Raw genomic sequence first — 23,536 nt, forward strand, 5'->3', positions numbered from 1 at the left:
TCCCTACGTAGCTTATCCAAGTATAACACAATGGGTTTTCCTGCTCTGCTATCTGTCTGACTGGGGGACAACTGTTAAATTACAGTTCTGCTGGTTTTTGTGCCCTGGAAATAATTACTTCCAGGGTTCTCTCCATACGCACACCTGAATTACTGTCCCCTAGTGGTAGTCATTCTAATATAGACATGATTCTTGGAAAATATTTGTAGGGAACAGCGGTGAAAGAACCACTAAAAAGGCTATGCCCACAGGGTTTCTTCGTAAAATCCCAGCCCCTGTTCTTTTAGTCTGTGTATTTTAAATCTTTAAGGGCTGAATATTTTTTCGGCAGTGATCAGGAATAAGCAGCAGAGCAGCTGCAAGCCACCAGAGTTAAAGGTGGGTTTGGCAAGAGAACTAAGCGAATGCTCAAAGTAAAATACTCTGTACACAATGTTATGCATATTATCGCTGAATTGGATTCTGACTTATCGCACTCCAATTTTGATGCAAGTGATCTGGAGATCGAAAATGAAAGTGATGTATCAGCATATTCTGATTGGTCCCCAGCTGATCGTAGTGCTGAATGCATTCGTGTAGCGGCCAGCAGCTGTGTGAAGACACTACCTTTTGTCAATATAAGTCGACACCCGCCTCGAAAGAGTTAAACAGCCAAGGTTATGGGAAGAGAGACAAAAAAAATAAAATAAAACTGATTAAAAAACATGACACTAAGAGAAAATAAAATGGTAAAGTCGCTGATATGAAGTCTGGAGATCGGCAGCACAAAGCAATGTAATTGTAATGAGCACAGCGATAGAGAAGACAGACACTCACATACTGTATGTAGACCACTGCAGCTACTTGGCTCCACATGTTTGAAAAGTGCTTTTGTCTAACACCTTTGCATCACCATGTGGCATAACAGCAGTAAACAGCATTTAGATAAGCATAGTGGTCAATGGATATACAATGGGTTAAGCACTGTGGCTATATTCTAGAATGCCATATTTGTATTTCCAGTTAGACAATAATATTAACTTCCTTCAGTCATTCTTTAAGACATGCAGTCTGAAAGTGCTGTAAAACCGGCCCTGACCTAGCGTTCTACTACAGTGCTGACAATGTAACTGTTTTTCTGATTTATTCGTGGTCACTGCCCCAAAATATGATACATTCATCAATCAAAGAATATTCCATTTTCTCCTGATATACGGCTCATTAATGTACAGCCACAGGGTACAAAATATTTAAATTTGACCCACAGCCAATTCAACATAGCACATATGTATTCGCTCAAAGAATGCTGTCAGAGTGTCAAAATAAAAAACAGCCTAAACGCTAATAAAGCCAGACCATTATTATATTGTAGAAAAGGATCAAAAATAGTGTGATCAGGTAGGAAAATTGCCAATCTGCCCACAGTGTTCAAAGGAAATTGTATATGTATTATTTATTTTCCACTTCCCCCCCACAATGACAAAACTGTGGATCAGGTGTGCAGTAGCTTTATAAATTATTACACTCCTGTGTAGAACTCATATTCATGCCTGTTTGTTGAGGCCATCACCGTCTTCTGCATCATCTTGTTTATATATATATATAAAAAAAAGTATGAACCATTTTATGTTGGTGGTAAAGTAAAAAAAGCAGAATGTGAAAACACCCAAAGAGAATAGTTATTTTTGGAAAGGGAGGGATTGGTAAGATATTTAAACCTAACTGACAGAACTGTATCAGATTTGCTAGTAAGAATTATTTGCAGTAGTTGATCTTACAAATTGTTGTCATTATCACATTTCTAGTATGCTTTTCTAAAACATCTCCACAATATTTATTAGACATGAACCTGTAGAATATTTCTTCACCAGGATTTCTATTTCACATTAAATTGTTATTTTTATTATTTTTTGTCTTCATACAGTTCAATTACTTTACAAAAAGTATAATGTCAATACTAATATCTGTATCATTCTGTTGAAAAGGACTGCTTTTAATAATTTGAAGAGGCAATTATTGGAAATTATTACATCTTTTTCTTTTTTTTAGCACTTTATGAGCAGTCCTGTGAAGCTTACAAGCACAAAGGTAATACATCTGGCTTGTACTACATTGATCTGGATGGAAGTGGCCAACAAAGGCCACTACTAATATACTGCAACATGACAGGTATAGTACATCATTTCGATTTCTGTATTTTCCAGTAAGGACATGAGGAGATCATGCATGCATTTCTCAACACGGTCAGTAGCTACTCCTGTGTTTGCTTAGTTGCTTTAAGGCTGGACTCGCCATATTTAAAGCACATCACAGAGCTGGACTCTGTGATATATGGATTGAAAATTCTTGGAGAGAGCTACTGTGTCAATTAGAAATTAAAAAATCAAGAGATTTTCACCAAAGATACACTGCAGTCTACATATGCAGCAGTGGAACCTTTTATTTGTAATTGTAGTGTTTTTATTATCTATATGTTTAAATGTAAGGTACGTTTTTAATGTTACTTTTTTCCTGTAAACTGAATTTCACTTTCTATGTCAGATGAGTGCTGCATTTACTTTCAATTGAATCAAGCTGATAAACTGCCTTCTAAATTGCTGTTCCTGCATTTAATACTTTAGAACTGTCCCTCTTGTACTTCAGTGTAATTATGCTGTCTTCACCATGATGCTGACTCTGAATTTTGACTAATTCATGTTCATTTAGTTCCATTTGTATTCTGATTGGTTGCTAAAGTTTTACATTTCCTCAGTTTATTTTGCAGTATCCGATTTTATATCTTTACATTTTACTACTGCTATATTTTATTCAATTGTATAATTCTTTCTTATTGTAATTTGCAAAGTACTCTATGATAGTACACTTTTTAATTAATGTAGGGCAAGGCATTCCCAACCGCATTAAAGCTAGAAATTATGCCATAACTATACTGCCTATAAAAATGTTCACCATCTAGGGCTTATACTGCATTATATTTATTTTATATTATACTGTGGAGTGTTACTGTAGAAAAATGAAAGCAATCAACTATAGGTTCTTAAGAAAAACAAGATGGTCATGCCAAATGAATGTAATAATAAAAATAATTATTATTATAAATTTTATTTATATGGCAGAATTACCAAGAAATTCCTGATGACATTAAAATCTTATTAAAAATCCTATAACTTCCATCAGTTGTCTCACAATTAAAGGAAAAATTATGTCTACTAGCTGAGTTACATATTAATAGTTAAATGTAAGAATATGACCGATAAGGACATGAAATTTTCAAAATGTGAAATAAATTTCTTATGATGGAAGAAATCCTCATTTCTGCCAGTGATTAACAAACCCCTGTGAATTTGCTTTGCCCTGAGTTCAGCGAAATTGCAGAAATGTTTGGGAGCCGCACAGAACTCGGCAAATTGTATTAAAGTCAATAGGGAAGGAGAAATGGAACAAGTTTTGAGTGGAGTATAATGGTTCAGTGGTCTTTTAACTGCCCCTGAGGGCTAGGAAAGTGTCTGCCAAAAATATGACCAGAGCTGTGAGATAACAATGCCTCCGTGAGATGAAATTAGTTGAATATCAGAACAATAGAATTTCTTGCAGACAGTCAGAACAGAAGCAGGAAAGGGGAATTCACTGAGTCTTGGACCCCACAGATTCTATAGCAAATACTCACCTATCTCAGACAGAGAAGAACAGCTTTTAATTATTCACTGCTGCTGCTACCAAATAAGAGTAACACTAAAGCATGTCGATTCTTTAGTCTTTCCTGTTTGCATAAGCTACACAGGACTGTGTAATTTTTTTTAAAGAGGTAAGCTCACATATTACACACAGGTCACATACAAATCCATACGAAAAGACGTGACCTTTACGACACGAATACACACACACATATTTCCAGTTTCTTTCTGTGTGCGCATTTTCTGGTTAAATGTACTGCAAATCATCATGAGGCACTGGGGGAAAAAAAGTCGTCTAAGTCAGTCATACAATGAATTTTCAGAAGAGATTTAGTGAACAAAGTCATTCCACAAATTTGCTGTGTAAAACACTTTGCCAAAATTTGCCAGTCAACACCAGTTGCTGCCATTTATATTTTACTTCATTGTGCAAATGTTAATGCAAGCATAGGGGCTGGTGATATCAAAATGTTTTTAAAGCATTGTAAGGATTGGGCGCAGACATTACCAATCAGCCCAATCGGGATTGCCTGAAGTGCCTCTATTGAAAGCATCAAATTAAAATTTATTGACCTCATCATTAATGTGCAACAGTCAGAGAATCTGTGCCAGAAACTGGAACAAGACACCAAGCATTCCAGGAATAATATCAATAAGAGATTTTTACCAGCTAAGTAAAGGTATATAGATGTGTTTCACTTTTAGTAGTCTCTTATTCATATCTCCAGTGAACTGTAAAATGAATATGCTCATTACTTTTAGTATGACCCTTATCAAATAAAACTCGGTAAGCGACTGATTCCAATCCTCTGTTAAAACAAACCTTCTTTACAGCCAGTAGTCTTTGGAGGTCTCATAATCAAGAGAACACAGTCTATGTACAGATTACTGTTCTCATACCATTCAGGTTAAATTATTCAGTCTTCACAAAGTTTTTTTTTCTTAACAAATAATATGAAGAAACAATTATAGAGAAAAATTACAAAGGCAGCATTTTGAAATATTAGTTTCATGAAGACAAATGAAAAAATGTAAAACAAAATTGGGATAATGTTTTTAAAAAGAATCCCTCAGGTATACAGAGAAAATGTTAAAGCTTTTAAAAATTCTGCAATGCACAATAAAGTCCATCATACAGTCAATAAATGGGCGAAACTGGCAAATTGGGCATTCAGTTCAAAACTGTGGATGTGGGTAAGAGACACCAAGAGGTTTAAGGCAACTGTGAAATAATAACTGACTTCCACAACTGAAATAGGAGATATAATTGAGATGACCATTCCTTCGTGGTGCTATGGCTAAACAAAGAGCACTTTTCTTATTAAATCAAAACTGGCATTTGTTAGAAGGCAAGCAGGGAAAAATGGGCAAGGCAGAAGAGGGAACCATTTTTCAATAGCAGTTGCCAATCAGTTTCTCACAGCATTATAAGGGAATTTTGTCCCACTTTGTATCACCTGTTGATTGGGAAATCCCTGCATACTTAATGGTGCTGTATTAATAATTTCCATTAGCTTTTTGTGAAAATCTGAAAAGTTTACTTTTTGGTGAAATTTTGGCAGGTAGATTGAGAACAGACGTTTACGCAGTAAACTTCATTTCTCAAAAAAAGTCAAATCAGTTCAGGATTGGACCTCACCTATAGTCTTATCAAATTTCGCCATTTGTGAAGAACTGCATGTGTGTGAGTACATTACATTACATTACAAAAGAAAGTCAATTTACAGAGTTCATGGAGAACTGGACACAGCTGGCCCAGAGGCTATCTGCTGACTCAGTGACTTTGTATTCAATAAATATATAAATAAACAGAGAGCAGATCTGAGACTTGATATGTTTTCATTGGTCGAGAAATAACGAATAAGCTGTTAATAATTTAAGAAATGCATGAAAAAAATTACATTTTATATTTCAGTAGCAAAGGCATCTTTGTGAAAATGTCATTCATTTTAATGTTTCCAGGCCTCGAGTTAAAGATGTAAATGTATACTTAGGTGAAATTTGTGTATTTTTTTCTTTTAATTTCTGTAGCAATGCATACACTAGGAACCAAGTAAACTCATTAGATGCAGTAATTGATTAAAAAAAGAATAAAATTTGAGTTCCATTAGAAATTCAGATTTGTAAACACATAACTGAAGATATTTTGTACAGTAATTTAAATCTTTATTAAATTAAGAAACAACCATAAGTTTTCACATATTAAATAACAGCCCAAATGCTGGCCTCAGCACCTCCCCAGAATAACTGCAGATATAAATAAAGTTCCAGCCATTGTTAAGCAGATTCCTGACAGAAAGTTTGCATTCTGAATGTCACAAAAAGTCAATGGAAAACTACATTTCAGGTTCTTTGTGTCTGCATCTTTTAGAAAATGAGTTGCCATCTGCTTCACTATGTCATTTTTAATACAGTATTTACATTAGCATTGCACCTATTTTTCTTTTCACTGTTAATAAGTCTATAATTCATTTAGGTACTCGTCAATGCATCAAAAAGGGAAAATAAGGGTTGACTAGCAGTGAAATACTCACTGGCCGTTCTAAAAATTAAATTTATTAAAGTTTTCTTAACACAGTAATATCCAGCTGTGTCTTTTCAAAGGTAATTTTAATTGTTTAAGCTGCTATATAGTACATTTTAAATGACATTTATTGTATGATTAAAATAACATTGCATGGAGTATATTAAAAAATTTGACAAATTAATAATGATATAACTACTTAATGAATTAATTAATACATTGATTTGACTTTTCTTCTACTTTAATTACTCTAGATACAATCTGTTTGCTGAAAGCTGCATATGTCAAGGGAAAATTTAACATTGACTACCTTCTAATTTCTTTAAGAAAAAACATGGACCGTAGTGCAGCACAACAACACAGAGCTCACAAAATTGAAAGGCTCCAGTGGGATCAATCGACACCATATTTACTTTAACTACACAGCCGATGCAGATCAGCTTCAAGCCATAATAACCCAAGCAGAGTACTGTGAACAGGAACTCTCCTACCACTGCAAAATGTCACGCCTCTTAAACAAACCAGGTAAGTCACTGCTGAACGCCACTTCACCTCTATATCTGGGTGACAAATCTGTGCGGCACGCTTGATTCCCGAAGTACAGCATTCTATTATTTCAACACATGAATGTTAAAAGCTTGAAATGAGCCGGTGCAGCATTTGTAATGTACTGTAAATCAAACTTGGTTATTAAAGTCTGGGAACCCAGGAGACATCAAGCAAAGCAGTTGATTTATAAAAACATGGAAAATATACAGTATATTAATAAGAAGAACACCCAGGGTATTTTTTTTCTGAAATTCATTCTAAAACCAAAAAAAAAATTAATCAATATGCTTGAACCACGTATACTAAAAGCCATTCCAGGTTACATCCAGGTAAAGTCTAATTTATTTTCCTACATATCCATCCATGTTCTAAACCTGCTTTATCCTGAGCAGGTCAGAAAGTTGTCTTATACAAATGTTACTATAAAACTATTTTTTTTATAAATAATTATTTCACTATTATTAATGGCAAATGGAATATGAGGGGAAAAAACTGTGACCCTGCATTATGTTTTTCATGGTTGAAAAATGCAATTGAAAATAACTTTTATTTCATGTAGTGTCTTTCACAATGATCACAATTTCTAACACTGAACAGAGAATTTTGAATAAAATCTTACAATTTTCTAAACCTGCTTAATCCACAGAAAATTGGTAGGGGGCTGGATCCCATACTAGGAAAGCACAGGGGCCAAGGCAGGAATAATCCCTGGACAGGACACCAGTTCATCGCAAGGTGAACATACAGATACACAAACACGCACACACCAGGGCCAGTTTAGCATTGCCAATCCACCTAACCTGCATGTCTTTGGACTGTGGGAAGAAACCAATACAGACATTGGGAGAAAATACAAGCTGCATGCAGGGAGGGCCTGGGACGTGAACTCTGGTACACATGTACCCCATACATGTATATGTTATATGAATTAGAACCTTATATCCTCGATTTGCATTGGTTCTTCAGTATTGGGCTTTCCAGGTTAATTTCAGAGCTACTAAGTTACACTTCACAATAGAAGCAACATTTTTTGTGTATACTATAATAGATGTTTACATGTAAAATCAACTCCTAGAGATGATTTTCTTAGTGAAAAGAACTCTAATAGGAGCTGGAATAGGTGTTTGCCAAAAAATAAGAAAACAGGAGATGAAACAGGCTAAAAATATGTTACCAGAAAATCTAAGAACTCAAATGACTATGCCGAAACACAAGATAAAATCATTGTTAAAATTCAAATTGAAATCTATTGAAAGTGAAAATACAAAACATACACTAGAAACCTTTTGTTGAATAGACAATTTTGGAACAATCCGCAGTTATCCATGTGTAGTAACATGGCAGGAACTGCAAACAAATCCCCAAAAGCAATGATGTGTTAACGTGAAATAAATTTTCCTACTGAAAATGTAACCAAATTTAGAATTAATTGGTAGAAATGGGTTCTTCAACCTGCAAAACCCCAAAATAAGTACAAAATCCCTGAAAAGGACATGGGAAAAACATGGTAAATATACCAAATATGATTGGCAGCCACTAAAGGATTAGCAGACAACCTCCACTGTGGAGTAAGAGGGGCCCAAACTAAAACAGGGTTGATCTATGGTTTAACACACCCTTTTGGGATGGAAATTTTAATAAGTATAAGCCTTATCTTGATATGTAATATCATATTAGAACATCAATGAATAGCATGCATACAGAAAATATCCATCCTGCTGTCATACTTAATTTATCTCAATCAAGGTCTAAATAACCCTGAATGTTGTTGTGGACAAAAGATGAAAAACATCCTGGTTGAGATGATAGCCCATAATATTGTAGGGTCTGTGGCTGATGTCTCATGCAACTCAGGGCCACTGGAGGTTAGGGGAGGTGGTGGATTCTATGACGTGAACAGACAAATCAGTAGTTTTCCATTACAGCTGGATAAACAAATAACTTTTGAGTAAAAGGGGTTAAGGGCAGGGAAGGTGGGGTCTTTTTGGCTGGTGGAAGTTGGTGAAAAGAGTGTAGAGAGAATGAGAGTGTGGAAAAGCCAACTAATGGGATGTTAATAGAAAAGCTGGGGGAGCTAACATGGCAATGGCAAGGGATGCCTCCTGGAGCCAACAGTAAATGTGCAGACAGGATATCTTGGTGGGTGGGTGGTGTGCCCCAGGGCCAAGACATCGGGGCAGTGAGAAAGGTGTGCATCAAGGCCAGAAAATTGGGGTTGTGTTGTACTTTGCTTGCTCATTTGTTTCTTTTATGTCAATAGAAAGCCAATGATCTTTATTTGCTTTCCCAGTATTTTCTTCCTGTGGATGTTTGCATGTCAGGTTGTGATAATATGAAGCACAATGACAAGAAAACACAAGAGAAATTTAAATCATCAATAATATTTACCTCTATGTCATTACCAGATCATTTTATCTAAAATTAAGTAAATCACAAGTGTGAAATTCAAAAGCTAAGTATGTTACAATATGACTTACTGTATATTTAAGTGCAGTGAAAGTGACAGCATTGGGAAAGCTTCAGGAAATAGGTATTCCCCACTCTGATTCAAAACTTTGATCTATGTGCATGATGCCCTCATAACTTTGATGTTCATTGTTAAAATGTGCCCTAGGTCATAAAGTAATGATTTATTTTCTTATTTTGTATTTATTTTTTATGTAATACTCTGGGGTGGCACAGTGGGTAGCACTGCTGATTTGGAGTAAGGAGATCTGGGTTCGCTTCCCAGGTCCTCCCTGCGTGGAGTTTGCATGTTCTCCATGTCTGTGTGGGCTTCCTCTGGGTGCTCCGGTTTCCTCCCACAGTCCAAAGACATGTAGGTTAGGTGCATTGGAGATTCTAAATTGTCCATAGTGTGTGCTTGGTGTTTGTGTGTGTGTGTGTGCCCTGCGGTGGGCTGGCACTCTGCCCCAGGGTTTGTTCCTGCCTTGTGCCCTGTGTTGGCTGGGATTGGCTCAAGCAGACCCTGTAGTTAGGATATAGCGGGTTGGATAATGGATGGATGAATGTATAACTCTGTCCCCACTATTCTGCTCTTAGTTTTCACGTGGAAGCTTCTATGTTGAATTGTTACAGTATGTACAGTCTGCTAGTCATGTGATTGTTGTAGTCACTGCATGATTTATTACACTATATAACCTAAAATGAAGACACTTTTTTAAAGATTTTTTTTTGCATTTACACTAGTGATTAAGAAAAGGACATTAGAAAGGCAATGAAGCTTTCATTTCTTTGATATTTAAGCCACAAGCTTTGTTGTGACATTTGGTTTGGTTTCTCTTGTCTTCTCGGATGTTGACCTCAAACTGCTTTTCAGCTTCTCTTTTGTTTCTCCTATTTATAAAATACACCAAATCCCAGTTCAACCAGTTAAACTGCCCTTTGGCTGTTTCCTTCTAATGGCCATAACAGTTCATGATCCTACGGATTTTAAAATTGCCCATTCTTACACAATGTGTTTCATATGACAGCAAAAGCAGATTTATCTACCTGTAAAAAAATATTGTTGCTTGAATGAACCTTGCATCAGTTCCCAGCTATGAGACAGTTAACAATAGATATATTACATGCTTCCTTGGAATTTACTCACGTGGTATAGTCCTGTTTTTCTGGAAAACTGACTTAAAGTTGAGTAGGAGTTGTGAAGGTTAATCTATGTTTTATCCATTCTGGAATAAATTTATTTCAGGCAAATAAACCTGCTCTTCTCAAGAGCCTGAAATGCTGAATACTCTATACCTTAGGATGTGATGCAGATAGGGCTGCTCCTGATAAACAGAAGAGTACAGTACTATGTTCAGGCTTTCAGAGAGAACACTAATACTCAAAACACAGGGCCATGTCATTCCAAGTTGTTTGTACCATATTTGGATATGTGCCAGATTGGTTACCAGCATGTTTTATTGTGGGAAAGTCTTTTAGAGACACCTATCATTAAAACATTTATCCCCTTTTATCAAATGCACAGATTTTTTTTTGTCCAGTTGACTCACTGATATACTTACACCTCTCTTTCCTATTATTACACATACCCACTTTCGGGAATATACAGTTTACAGCTGCAGCTGACTTGCATCTAGGCCTCTAGTCCACTCCCTTAAGACTTCACCAAAGTATCACTGTCACAGTGGCTTCCCAATTTAAATAGTTTTGTCTCTCTCAACCCTGATTGAATTAGCTGAGAAAAAAACATTGGTTACCCAGCCCTTGGTGGTAAAATAGAATAAAATCAGCAACACAAGCTTAAAAAAGTTTTAATCATATAACTAGTGCCATAAACAAAAGCAAATATAGATGTGGCATTTCATATAGTATATCCTAGACCACAATGTAATTTTGAAAGCAGACAAAGATCAGGATTAGTTTAACATGTGTGTTAATTTCAGGCAGCCTTTATCTAACTAGGTGCACAAAGTCTCAGCAATAACTCAGAGTAGGTGAATGGTCTCTGATTTTGTTCACTGGGTGAAATCTTCTTTTTCTTTTTTTTTTTTCATCTGCTTATTTTCTCTCTCTCTGGTCAGCTCCTCTCTCTGCTGTTTTTTTTTTCAATATTCATTTTGTTGTCCTCTTTGAGGCTTATACTGTAAGTCCTACCTGTCCATCCCCTGGAGGAAGGGCTCCTGCATATACAGTATATGTGTCCTAAAGCTAATAAATTCTTGTCTCCAAATAAAACAAAATCTCCACATCTCCAAAGCCCCACCACAACCAATCAGAAGTGCTTGAACAACCTTGAACCTTAAGATGGGTGTGGTGGGTGTGGGTTTGTTATTGAACTCCTTGCAAAACTGAAAAGTGTAACAGCAGGCATTATCAATGCCTTAAAACTCTAGATTTACAGTACCTCAGAGAATGTTTATAGTTTTTACATGATATTTTTGGAGGACCACTTTCTTTTTTTTAAGTAACCAGTTCAAATTCAATTCTTTAAAGAAACTGTGCAGACAATTATCATAAAAATGTGAGATTTTACAAGTACACAACAGCAAAATGAAACAACAGCACAAGAACATTAACAAAGTAAGTTTCAGAAAACAAATGCATTTTGTGTGGTCCTTAACTTAGTTAATGTATCTTAATTCTTCATTATAATTTTATTTCCCTTTATAAAGCATATAGCCATTGAACAGAGATGCATCCTTAAAAAGTTTGTAATACAAATGTATGCATTTAGAGACCCTTTTGGACTATTTAAGTCTTCAGCAACTGTCCTAAAGATATGCCATTTTGGTGCTGTTGATGTGAGTGCAATTCTTACATTTCGTTTATTGATTGATTTCCCTGAAGATCTTGAATTATATTCGTTTTAGGGATTAAATACCATTACAGTTTTTAGGTGTGTTCCTTTTACAATATCTCAAAAGTAACATTGCTTTTGAAGATGTGCATGTACAGTCTATGTTTTGAGCTTGTAAGTGCTTAATGTTCTTGCTGAACACCATTGGGGGCTGTTATGACTTTCAGGTTATACAGGGATGGAGTTGCTGGAGTCTCTGAATGGTATTATTTTTCAATTTGAAAGCTTTAAATTAATCTCTCACAAATTGTTTATTCCATCAAACGTGATTTAGGTACTACAATAAAGGTACAGTTCCTATAGAAAACGATGTAGGTTATTATGATGGTCAGCATTTCTTATTAAATGAAAGTTTTTATCTCTTTTTCCACATGGGATGTGTTTTGGTGATTTAATTGGCTGGTATTTTCTTAGCATACAGTGTGATCACACCTGGTGAACAGAACATTCTCCAATCATTTTAGTTGAATTTTTATCATTTGTTGTAATTGTAGGTGACAGCCTGTAATCATTAAGAGAAAATATGAACTGTGTTGACGGTGCACATTTTTTTTCTTTAAATTCTTGGTGTTAAAGGGCTTAATTGTTGACTTCTTGGTTAGAACACGTGCTGATGGATACATAACATACAAATGTATGCCATACTAGGGGGCTCTTCCCCCTGCTCGCTTCGCTCGCCAACCCCTGTGTTTGATTATTCGGATATACAATTTTTTTTTCTTTGGAATTGTTGCTTTAACTGGTGCTGGACCAGATTCTCATAGCGTATGGTCCATTATTGTGTAAATCCACGTTCAGTGCATTGAATGATGCGAAGGCAAAAAGACTTTCTTTTCCACTCTTTGCCTTTTTTTCTGACCTTGATTTGTCCTGATATTTTTTAAATTACACTTGGTTCTGATGATTAATTACCTTTTGTTTGCGTTAATGCGATCTTTACTATCTTTTTTTTTTGTTACTGTAGTGACTGATGTAATAAAGTGTTCTACTTGAACAATCGCCAACTTCGTAACCCCAAACAAAACTTTCTAGCACCCTCTCCAACCCCTCCTCCCCATAACTGCATCAATCAGTACGCCGTTATCAGTCTTCCATGCTGTACTCCGCCCTCCCTCAATCAGACCTAACACTCACTTAAAACAAAAAAGGTTTCAACTTGGCTGGGACGCTACAATACTTTCGAATTCCACTGCTTTCATAATATCTTATCTGCCTTTTTTTTCGCTCCAACGCTTTTGGGTCTCTTTTCTCCGTGCTGCTCTTTCTTCTTTGCTGAGAGCACAGGATCTGTGTGTGCTACGTGCCTTTACATGACTGAGTGTTTTGCTGGCTGGCCGTGCTCTTATTTGATAAGAAGGGCGTGTCTTGCAAGAATCTCATGTTCCACATCCTAACGAGATAACACTGGGACAATCTTTTGTCACCAAGTCTGATGTTTACGGTCCCCATGAGTGGCCAGTCTATTTCGTCTCGCGGGTCGTTTAAATGTCTTCCGAGAAGATCACGTCTCCTCGCCCTGCTTTTCCTTTCCAGGATTTTTTTTATAATAGAGAGATATGGTTGTAAACTTGCTGTGCTCTTAAAAGTTACAATACCATCATGCTTCTAATGTTACCAACCACTCAAGTGAATTCTGGCTCTTCTTTAAGTGCTTATGTTAGTTCAGACCTAAAGACAAATTTGTCACCTAAGCTAAACCTACTTTACTGCACTTTTGTTGTACCACTTATTGTATTTTTATTTATTCTTTACTTTTTTGTAACTCCACACATCCATCTCAACATTCTCATTTTTTCCACATCTAACTTCTTCTCTTGCCCTCACGTTTTTGCCCATGTCTCAGCTCTATACATCATTGCTGGATCTACCAGTGTCTTAAAATCCTTACCTTTAACCTTTAGCTTAATTCTCTAATAACTCAATCCTCCTGGTACATTCTTCCAATTGTGCCATCTATACTGTATTTAGTAAGTCATTTCTGCATATTATTCTCCATCTTGGACTGCGACTATTTAAATTAATTATTTTCAATAACTCACTCTGCAGGCTAAGGTCTGAAACCTGATCATCATTTAACTTCAGATAGTCTTCTTCCTACTAATCTTCAATACACTGTCTTTCAAAGATTCCAAATTATTATTATTAATATTATTATTACTAGGGGGCTTTGCACCCTGCTCGCTTTGCTCGCCAATCCCCCTGCCTGCACTACACGCCAGCAACTTCGCGTCTCTGCTGCTCGCAAACAACAAAACTTTTAATTCTTGTGGATACACCTCTTCAATGGGAAGCAACACTACTTTTCCATAATGGCAATATGAATTAGATGATCTGCAAGTCTCTGACTTAAAATTTAAATCCAAACATTATATTTGATCTCTTTTCGCTGTTCCGTTATTTCACCGAGTAATAATTTACATTTGTTTGCACTAATGCGATCTTTACTATCATTTTTTTGAGACTTTCAAATTTTCATACTTCCATGATCTCTAACCTGCTCTGCATGTGTATCGCGCCAACGTTTTTGAATTCTTTACGACGTTCTACTTTCTCATCTACTCTTTATCTTTTATTTCCGGCCCCGGGTGTGGTTACATTTGGTGGCACAAAGTCGTGTCTTGCAGGACAGGAAAGTGTCTTCTCTTGAAAAGATCACGTCTCGTCGCAGGATAAAAAGTCTGATCTCTCAAGATGTTTTTAATATAATAGAGAGATGATTATTATTTTTTGGAAGTTATCTTGATCCAAGGCAAATTAAGGATTTGAACTCACAACCTCATTGTTTAAGACAAAAGTCTTTGGAAAAATTGAATTTTTTTATCATTTTACCATTACTTGATGCGACACAAATCTGTCTGCTATTAACTAATGATCTACAGAAAGGTCAATGAAAATTATTCTGTTGTGTTTGGTGTTAATGCACATTACTACAACCCATTAGCACAACTAGTCAGCCATCCTACATAGGGTGGTAATAAAAGTGAGGGTGCTGTAATTTTTTCATACTTAAAAGCTTAAATAATCCTGATAGGCATGACTATTATTATCATGCATTTGATTATGAATCATAAACCTCCTGAAACAACTAGTAGTATAAGCAATTATCTCCTAATATATGTTTTGGGAGAAATCTGATAAAGCCTTTTTCCTTTGCTAAAAACTTACATATTAGCTGTGTTAGGTATAAGCAATCTATTAAATCTCTAGCATGTCACTCGCTTCTTGGTATAATTAGCTGAGTCCTTTTATTTCTGTTCAGGGTCGCATATAGTTTAGTATATCCCAGCAGCACTGGGTTCAAGTAAGTGTGGCCAGAGCATTACACCCACATTCACTCATACTAATTTAAAATTATCATTTGACCGAACTCACTGTTTGACGTTGTGGACAGAAATTGTGTACATACAGAAAACCCATGCAAACTCAGGGAAAGCGTGCCTCACCTCACCATGTTTATCTCTATTGAACCAGCTTCAGTAGGGAGTCTTTCTTCAGCAGTTTACAACCTTTTCAGATATTCAGACTCAACATGAGACGTTAAATGCAACAATGAAATGTCAAATTTAATACCGTATTATCATCTTTGCACTGCCAGCACTACTATTTCATCATCTATAAGAGCATGGGGCTACCCTGCTGTATAACCATCTTACAAACAATAAAAAAGAACTAACACCAAATAAGAGTCAAAGGAAGCGTCACCTAGGGTATACATGATTGTATTTATCCATTCCAAAGATGCCTCTTTGTCTGTGTCATCATGCTATGCCTTATATGGTGAATAACATTCATCTGACTATTCTTTTAATTTTCGCACCCATTTAGCCTGACCAGTCTCATGAGGAGCTGGCCCCAGCATATTTTACTGTATCACAAATGAAGGAAATTATTTTAAGAAAATGACGAAATGCAAAAGTATACCCTTGTGAATATCATTCTTAGAACACGCAAAGATAGAATTCTTTTTATCAAATTTATATTAGAATACAAGGAAAACAATAAAACAAAGTTCAACAAACATAAGATGAAATTTACAGTGGACTATATAGTCCTATCAGTTACTAATTATCATACTGATAGTATGAACAAGTTATCATTTTGAGGTTCTATTTACCAGTTTCTTTCATAAAGATATAAAAAATAAAAATGTAAGCACTTGGATTTGTTATCTACAAAGTCAATCAAGTTGAGTACAAATTTTGTCAAGATTTCCCTTTGTGTTAAGAATGAACAGCATTCTCACCGTGTGCCCCTGTGTTTTATTTAGTGTTTCTCAAAGTCCTAAATAAAAAAATAAACTTGGCTACTGTTTTTAATTTTCACTTCTATGAGAGTGAATGTTTATCAAGACCGCTTAATGGGCAAGCATTTCTATTTATTTCTCTTGTGGTCCAACATTTCAGTTTTGTCTGCAAGAAATTTCACTGCCCATATCAACTTATTAGATGTATTCAGAAAAAAAATGAATGATATTACACATGAATGGCTAAAGGTAGCATTCTGTGGTCCATTTATGCATTTCTGCCTTACATAAATATTATTATATCTGATAAATCTAACATTATCATCTTAACGTACACTTGCCCAACCCTAGCAATTTGAAAAGCAGAAATCCACAGTTGTGCAGATTCTCAAAAGTATTACAAAGTGAACCACAATAGTGTATATTCACCAACAAATGGTAATGGCTATCTGCCGATACACTACTGTACATATGTAGTATTTGTAGAAAGTATTAAAACCCTTTTTACTTTTTACACAATTTGCAGGGTTTCAACATTATGGTAAAATTATTTAAATTCATTTTTTCCCTTGTCAAGTAACACTCAATTCCCCAGAATGATGAAGTGAAAATAAGATTTTGGAAATTTTTGCAAATTTATTACAAATTAAAAACTGAAATATCCCATTGACACACATATTAAGATCCTTTAATCAGTAATTAGTTGAGGCACCTATGGCAGGTATTCCAGCCTAAAGTCTTCTTGAATATGACAAGCTATGCACAACTGGATATTTGGGGACATTCTGCCATTCTTCTCTGCAGTTCCTCTTAATCTCTCTCAGGCCTAATGGATACAATCAGTGGACGGTTACTCATATCTCTCCAGAGATGTTCAATTGAGTTCAAGTCCAGGTTCTGGCTGGGCCAATCAAGAATATTCCCAGAGTTGATCCTATAGAATTCCTGTGTTTTGTTTACTTTGTGCTTAGGGTCTTTGTCCTGTTGGAAGGTGAACCCTTGGCACAGTCTGAGGTCCAGAGCACTATAGAGCAGGTTTTCATTAAGAATATCTCTGTACTTTGCTCTGTTCATCTTCCCCTCAATTCTGACTTGTCTTCTAGTCCCTACCAATAAAAAACAAATCTCCAGCATGAGCTAGCCCCCACCATGCTTCACCATTGGAATGGTATTGCACAGGTGATGAGCAGTGCCTGTATTTCTGCCAGTTGTGATTCTTGGAATTGAGGCTAAACAATGAAATTTTTGTTTCAGAGAATCTTGTTTTTGAGTCTGAGAGTCATTTGGATGCATTTTTGCAAATTCCAAGTGGTCTTTTATGTGTCTTCTGGTCACTCTGCTATAAAACCCAGATCAGTGGAGTGCTGCACTGGTGACTGTCCTTCTGGAAGTTCCTCCCATTGCCACATAGGTTCTCAGAGTTCAGCCAGAGTGACCTGTGGGTTCTTGGCACCTCTCTTACCAAGGCCTTCTCAGCTTGACCTGACAGCCAACTTTAAGAAGAATCTTTATTGTACTAAACGTTTTCCAATAAAGATTTATGGTTGCCACTGTGCTCTTGAGAAACCTTCCCTGCTGAAGACATTTTGTAGCCTTGCCCAGGTCTGTACTTCAACACAATTCTGTCTCTAAACTCTTTTGTCCTTATAGCTCTGTTTTTGCTCAATTGTGGACCTTCTATAGACAGATCTGTGATTTTACTAATCATGTTCAGTCAGTTGAATTGACCAAAGGTGGACTGTAGAAACATCTCAATGATGACCAATAAAATCAGATGCACCTGAACCAGATTTCATGTGTCAAAGGGTCTGAATGCCTGTGTCAACGCTGATATTTAATCATTTATTTTTCATAAATTTGCAAAAATTCCTATAATCCTGTTTTCACTTTGTCATTCAAAGGTATTAAGGGAAAAATACATTTAAATGGTTTTAGCACAAGGCTGCAACATAATAAAATACTGTATGTTAAAAGTAAAGGGGTCTGAATACAATTATGTTAACACTAATGGATTATTTTTATCTCAACCACACCTTTCCAGGTTGATGGATAGGTTGTGGTGGACCATTGCCACGCCCTCCACATTCCCCTGATTTGACACCCTGGGATTTCTGGTTATGGGGTATGGTGAAGCGCACAAGTATAGTAGGAAAGTTTGTGATAACCTGAAGGACAGAATCCGAACTGTGGTATCATCTATTCCCCTCAAAATGTGTGTCTGGGCTTTAAATGGTACTGTTGCTCATTGGTTTTTGTGTGTTGAACATGATGGCGAACAGGTGGAGATATTCCTGTAAATCATCCAGCACATATGAAGTGTATTTAGTGAATATATTGTTTCGGCCATTCAAGTGTTGATTTCATTGAATAAGTACCTGGAATTTTCTGTGGTATTTAGAAGTCAACTTATGATGAAGACAAATGTTATGAAACATTTCAGACGACAAAGAAATTTAATTTTAGACAAAGTAAAGAGGGCCTAAGATAACAGGATGTGTTCTGTGAAATGTAATGTCCTACTGAACAACAGAGGAAGCAGCAGAAGACTGTGCTGCCATTCTCATATCTGTAAGAAGGAAATATTCACATGTGCCACAGATAATTACTAAAAGCAGAACCAGACTTTGAGTAACTGAAGACAAGTTAAGTAAGCCTTGGTTGACTACTGATGTCTACATGTTGAAATTCATAATAACGTTTATTCTATTAAGGGGATGGTCACAAAAGATTTGCAGTGATGCGATGTTTAATTATTTGATATGCCTTCAGTAGAAATGACTTTAACACTAGAATTACCAGAGCCTACGAAAAAACTCGTAATTCCGTCCCACCTTAAATCGCTTCTTAAATTCCCTGCACACCTCTTCGCCAGCGCCCTTTGTCTTCTAAATGTGCTGATAAAGAGAAGCTAGGAGCAGCCGGCTATTCCATACCCCCACCAATTTAGAACGTGCACGAACTTCTCTCAGCTCATGCCTTGATTGAGTATCTGGGAGTGAAGTGAAGTTTTAGAGTGGAAATAATAGATCGTTATTTGGAACACACGCATTTCATGTCTGTTCCGTTTCTACAGTAATCTGTGTCAACACATTGTTAAAACAGAAACTTTTTTATATTCTAGTAGTAGATGACAAAATGTAGGCATAAACTATATAATGTATGAAGCCTGAAGTCCAAATAGCAAAGAAACATTTTCACAAGAATAACACAATTGCGCTTTTATTCAAAAATATAACTGTAGAAACAAAAAGCCGCCTTAACAAGCGACATTGACAGCAGTTTATTGTAACTGCCTCTGTGGTTCAATAGAATCAGTTCTCGCTTGGGAATCAAAAGGTTGTGAGTTCGATCCTGTGTCTCTCCATTTTGAGAAGTAAGCTGCTCTTAGTCTTACTATTTTAGAATAAAAGCATACATTTGATTTCAGTCTGTAACAGCCAGTGCAATTTATGATCCTTGTAAAGGTTAGCTTTTTTTTTAATTCACTTTTCATTCTCTCAGTCGCATTCAGAATCAATCCATACAACCCCATCTGACATGGCTGTTTTCACTAAAGACGCGTTATAGCTCTGCAGTGTACCACAATGCATACTAACGCCCCCCAAACCCCCCGGGTTCTGACACACAAACGCTGGCGAAGCTGCCTTCTTCGTATCTCACCGTCACTTGCTTTTCTTTTTATTCAGTTTTATTGAGTGTTCCTGCCAGTCCCCGCATGTTGAACACAAGCAAGAACTGATTCTATTGAACCACGGAGGCAGTTACAATAAATGGCTGTCAATGTCGCTTGTTAAGGCGGCTTTTTGTTTCTGTAGTTATATTTTTGAATAAAAGCGCAATTGTGTTATTCTTGTGAAAATGTTTCTTTGCTATTTGGACTTCAGGCTTCATACATTATATAGTTTATGCCTACATTTTGTCATCTACTACTAGAATATAAAAAAACGTTTCTGTTTTAACAATGTGCTGACACAGATTACTGTAGAAACGGAGCAGACATGAAATGCGTGTGTTCCAAATAACGATCTATTATTTCCACTCTACAACTCCACTTCACTCCCAGATACTCAATCAAGGCCTGAGATGAGAAAAGTTTGTGCACGTTCTAAATTGGTGGGGGGATGGAATAGCCTGCTGCTCCAAGCTTCTCTTTATCAGCACATTTAGAAGACAAAGGGCGCTGGCGGAGAGGTGTGAAGGGATTTAAGAAGCAGTTTAAGGTGGGACAGAATTACGAGTTTTTTCGTAGGCTCTGGTAATTCTAGTGTTAACCATTCACAACAATATATTTCAAGAAGCTATAAAAAATTACTGAAATAAATTGTATTCAAAGAGGAACCTGATCACTATTTGTCATGTATAGATGATATAGAAAAAGCAAAAAATAAGCAGTATTTCTCAAGTTACTGTTATAGTGCAACGATGAGTAGCCATAAAAAATCACAATGGATCAAGTTTGCCAGCACAAAAAAAAAAAATCAAAGAGTAATAAAGGCAATATGCCTGGCCATCTATTCACATCTGGTGTTCCTATGTCTGAGAAAGTACCCTTTTGTTTCCACTTCAAAAAGGTATTCTGGCAGTAACTCCTTATTTGTCTTTTTGACATTCAGATACTGGCTCAGCTTCCTCTTGGGAATAAAGTGTAATTCCAGTCCTCTTAACTTCTAACTTACTGGAACCTGGGATTTAACTCCATTACACTTGCTCTGTTGGGTCCCAGTCACTAGTCCCACCCTATTCATTAGACTGGAGTGTGTGAATTTTATTCCTAAATCCATCTAGAAATGCTATCACCTGCTAACATTATTCCCTTGTAGTATATTAAAATGCCATCTGTTGGTGATCCCCAGGTATCCAGATGAGTCTAAGACTCATGGATTTCTTTATGACAGGTACCCTTAAATTCAAGTAGCATTTCTGTTCTCATTAATGTCTTAATTTTCTGAAGGTATTGCTCTCTGTAAATTGGCACATATCAGATATTTTAGTGTACAACTTTTATATCTGCTGTAATTAAGATTCTCAAAGCCCCTATACGCCAACAGGTTACCTATGTAAAAGACCACTCTGAGAATATTGCCGTAATGTTAATGTTATTGATAATCAACAGAAAGTAACTGCATTAATACAAGTTATTTGTATAAACCCACTTTCAGATTCCTTTCAATACTGCACATATACTCACTACGATATGAAAAGCCAGGCATACACTGGATGGTTTTGCAAGATTTAAAGACCATTTTGCAACCACTGACTGAGTTGCCCCAAATTTCAGCTTTATTCTTTAAGGGGCAGTATTGGAGGAGTTGTGATGCCTGATTGTATCTCACGATTAAGCTGTCAAATGATTGGAAAAACTGTCATGTGAGAAGTTTCAGTCAGTAGTTTTGTAGTGTAAACTGTCTCATGAGACATTTTTCTGAAGTTACCGTCCAAAAATTATTTCAAAAATCTAACTATAACGTAGCAACACACTGTAAGAGACGGCCGGCAGCTCAACCCGGCTGGGACACCTCTGAGATGGATGGTGGAAGGCCGCTTTTCGAGGAGACTGCCTCCCCCAAGACGCAAGATCACAGCTTCCCTGGACTGCATCGGTGCCCTGGATTCCTGCAAGGCACTATGGGATATGGAGTTCAGCAACACTGCCCTGCTGGGTACCATGGGTGCCGCCAAGGGACACTGTAAGAAGATGGTGGGAGACTAAGTTCTCATCTAGCCCGGAAAGTACTTCCGGGCTGATCAAAAACTTGAATTCTCTGACCTGGAAGTGCTGGCAGATCACATGGACTTCCGGTTCAAGGAATATATAGAGGACTGCGGAACACCCAGCAAGTGAGCCAGAGTCAGATGGAGGTGGACAAAGCTTGCTGGTAGGTGTGGAGGAGAAAAGAGAAAGAAGATTATTGTATATTAGTGTTTGATTTACTTGCCTGTTTATTGTGACTGTGGTGCTTGAAGGCACTGTTTAAAAAGAAGAGAATTAAAAGAATACTTCTTGGTGCTTTTAACCTGTGTCCTGCCTGTCTATCTATTGGATTTATGGGGTGACAACAGCGACCACTAGCATCCACAACACATACAACTAAATGACCAATGACAAAAATATCCGGAAACATTTACTGGAAGAACCCGAAATAAACACACAATAGTAAATTTCATAGATTACACACCTCCAGTTCTCTCTATAAAACATCCATCCATCTGTTATTCAACCTGCTATATCCTAACTACATCATCACGGGGGTCTGCTGGCTGGAGCCAATCCCAGCCAACACAGGGTGCAAGGCAGGAAATAAACCCCGGGCAGGGTGCCAGCCCACCACAGTCTCTATAAAACAGACAGACTGTATTGTCTGCACCTTCCCAACCGTCATGCGTGTCCAGTTACACCGTCTTCTTTACTTTGTAGTTTCAAATTAGTATGATCACATTAGTTTGATAATAGCTGTGCCTAAAAGCAGTACTTTGAGCATCCATCCATCCATCCATCTTGTTTAGTCCAGTTTATGGTCACAAGGGGTCAAATACTATTTGGCAGCATCATGCACAAGTCAGAACTAATCCTGGATGGTATAACAGTTATAGTAAATTTCTGTTTGAAATGTCTGAACACAAGTTGTGTTCTTTATGCAGTGAAAAAGAAGAAACTCAAAGTTAAGAATACTACTTTAATTTGAGAGGTGTGATAGAGCTACAACATATAATGGTATTCTGGAGCACTTCTTTTTCAATTAGATTTCATTTCAAAAAATCAATTTCTGCAAAACAATTTATGTGTGTCTAAGCATTTTTATGATTCTGAGATAAGAAACTGGATTTTTTGTGTGGTAAAAGTTTTGTGATGAAGCTTAATGTTAAGGGTACTGTTTAACTGTATTGTGGCCTAATTGCTAAATTACTGGACTTCAGATCATAATTCTATAATGACAGACCCACAAGTCACTTTATCTGACACAAGTACAGCTGTAGAAATGATTGTACTAAATTATGCACCTAAATTGCTCAGTATCCCTTAATCTCTTTTTCACATCCTCACTTAAAGAGGATGCCCACCATTTGCTCAGTTGGGCATGAAGGCTCTTGACTTCTAATTCTGACCACTGTCCCTTACTCTGTCTCTTTCTCACCTAAGTCATCCCAGAAAGAAATTCTTGAGGGTGAAACCCTAGATTTGTAAGTCACTTTGGAAGAAACATAATAAATTAATATAAATGCATAAATAAACAATGATGGTTTGATTTACATAATTTAATTCACTG

General features: G+C 36.6%; 1 protein-coding gene across 1 annotated transcript in view; it reads left to right on the plus strand.

Annotated features, from left to right (window-relative positions):
- The window catches only part of cntnap3 (contactin associated protein family member 3), a 666,293-nt gene that overhangs the window by 550,785 nt on the left and 91,972 nt on the right, over positions 1–23,536 (plus strand). The window contains exons 12-13 of the mRNA XM_039759435.1: positions 2,029–2,148; positions 6,505–6,702. Coding sequence (XP_039615369.1) covers positions 2,029–2,148; positions 6,505–6,702 — 318 coding nt within the window. The remainder of the gene's footprint in view (positions 1–2,028; positions 2,149–6,504; positions 6,703–23,536) is intronic.

This window comes from Polypterus senegalus, chromosome 7 (genome assembly GCF_016835505.1).
Source record: "Polypterus senegalus isolate Bchr_013 chromosome 7, ASM1683550v1, whole genome shotgun sequence".
Taxonomy (NCBI): domain Eukaryota; kingdom Metazoa; phylum Chordata; class Cladistia; order Polypteriformes; family Polypteridae; genus Polypterus; species Polypterus senegalus.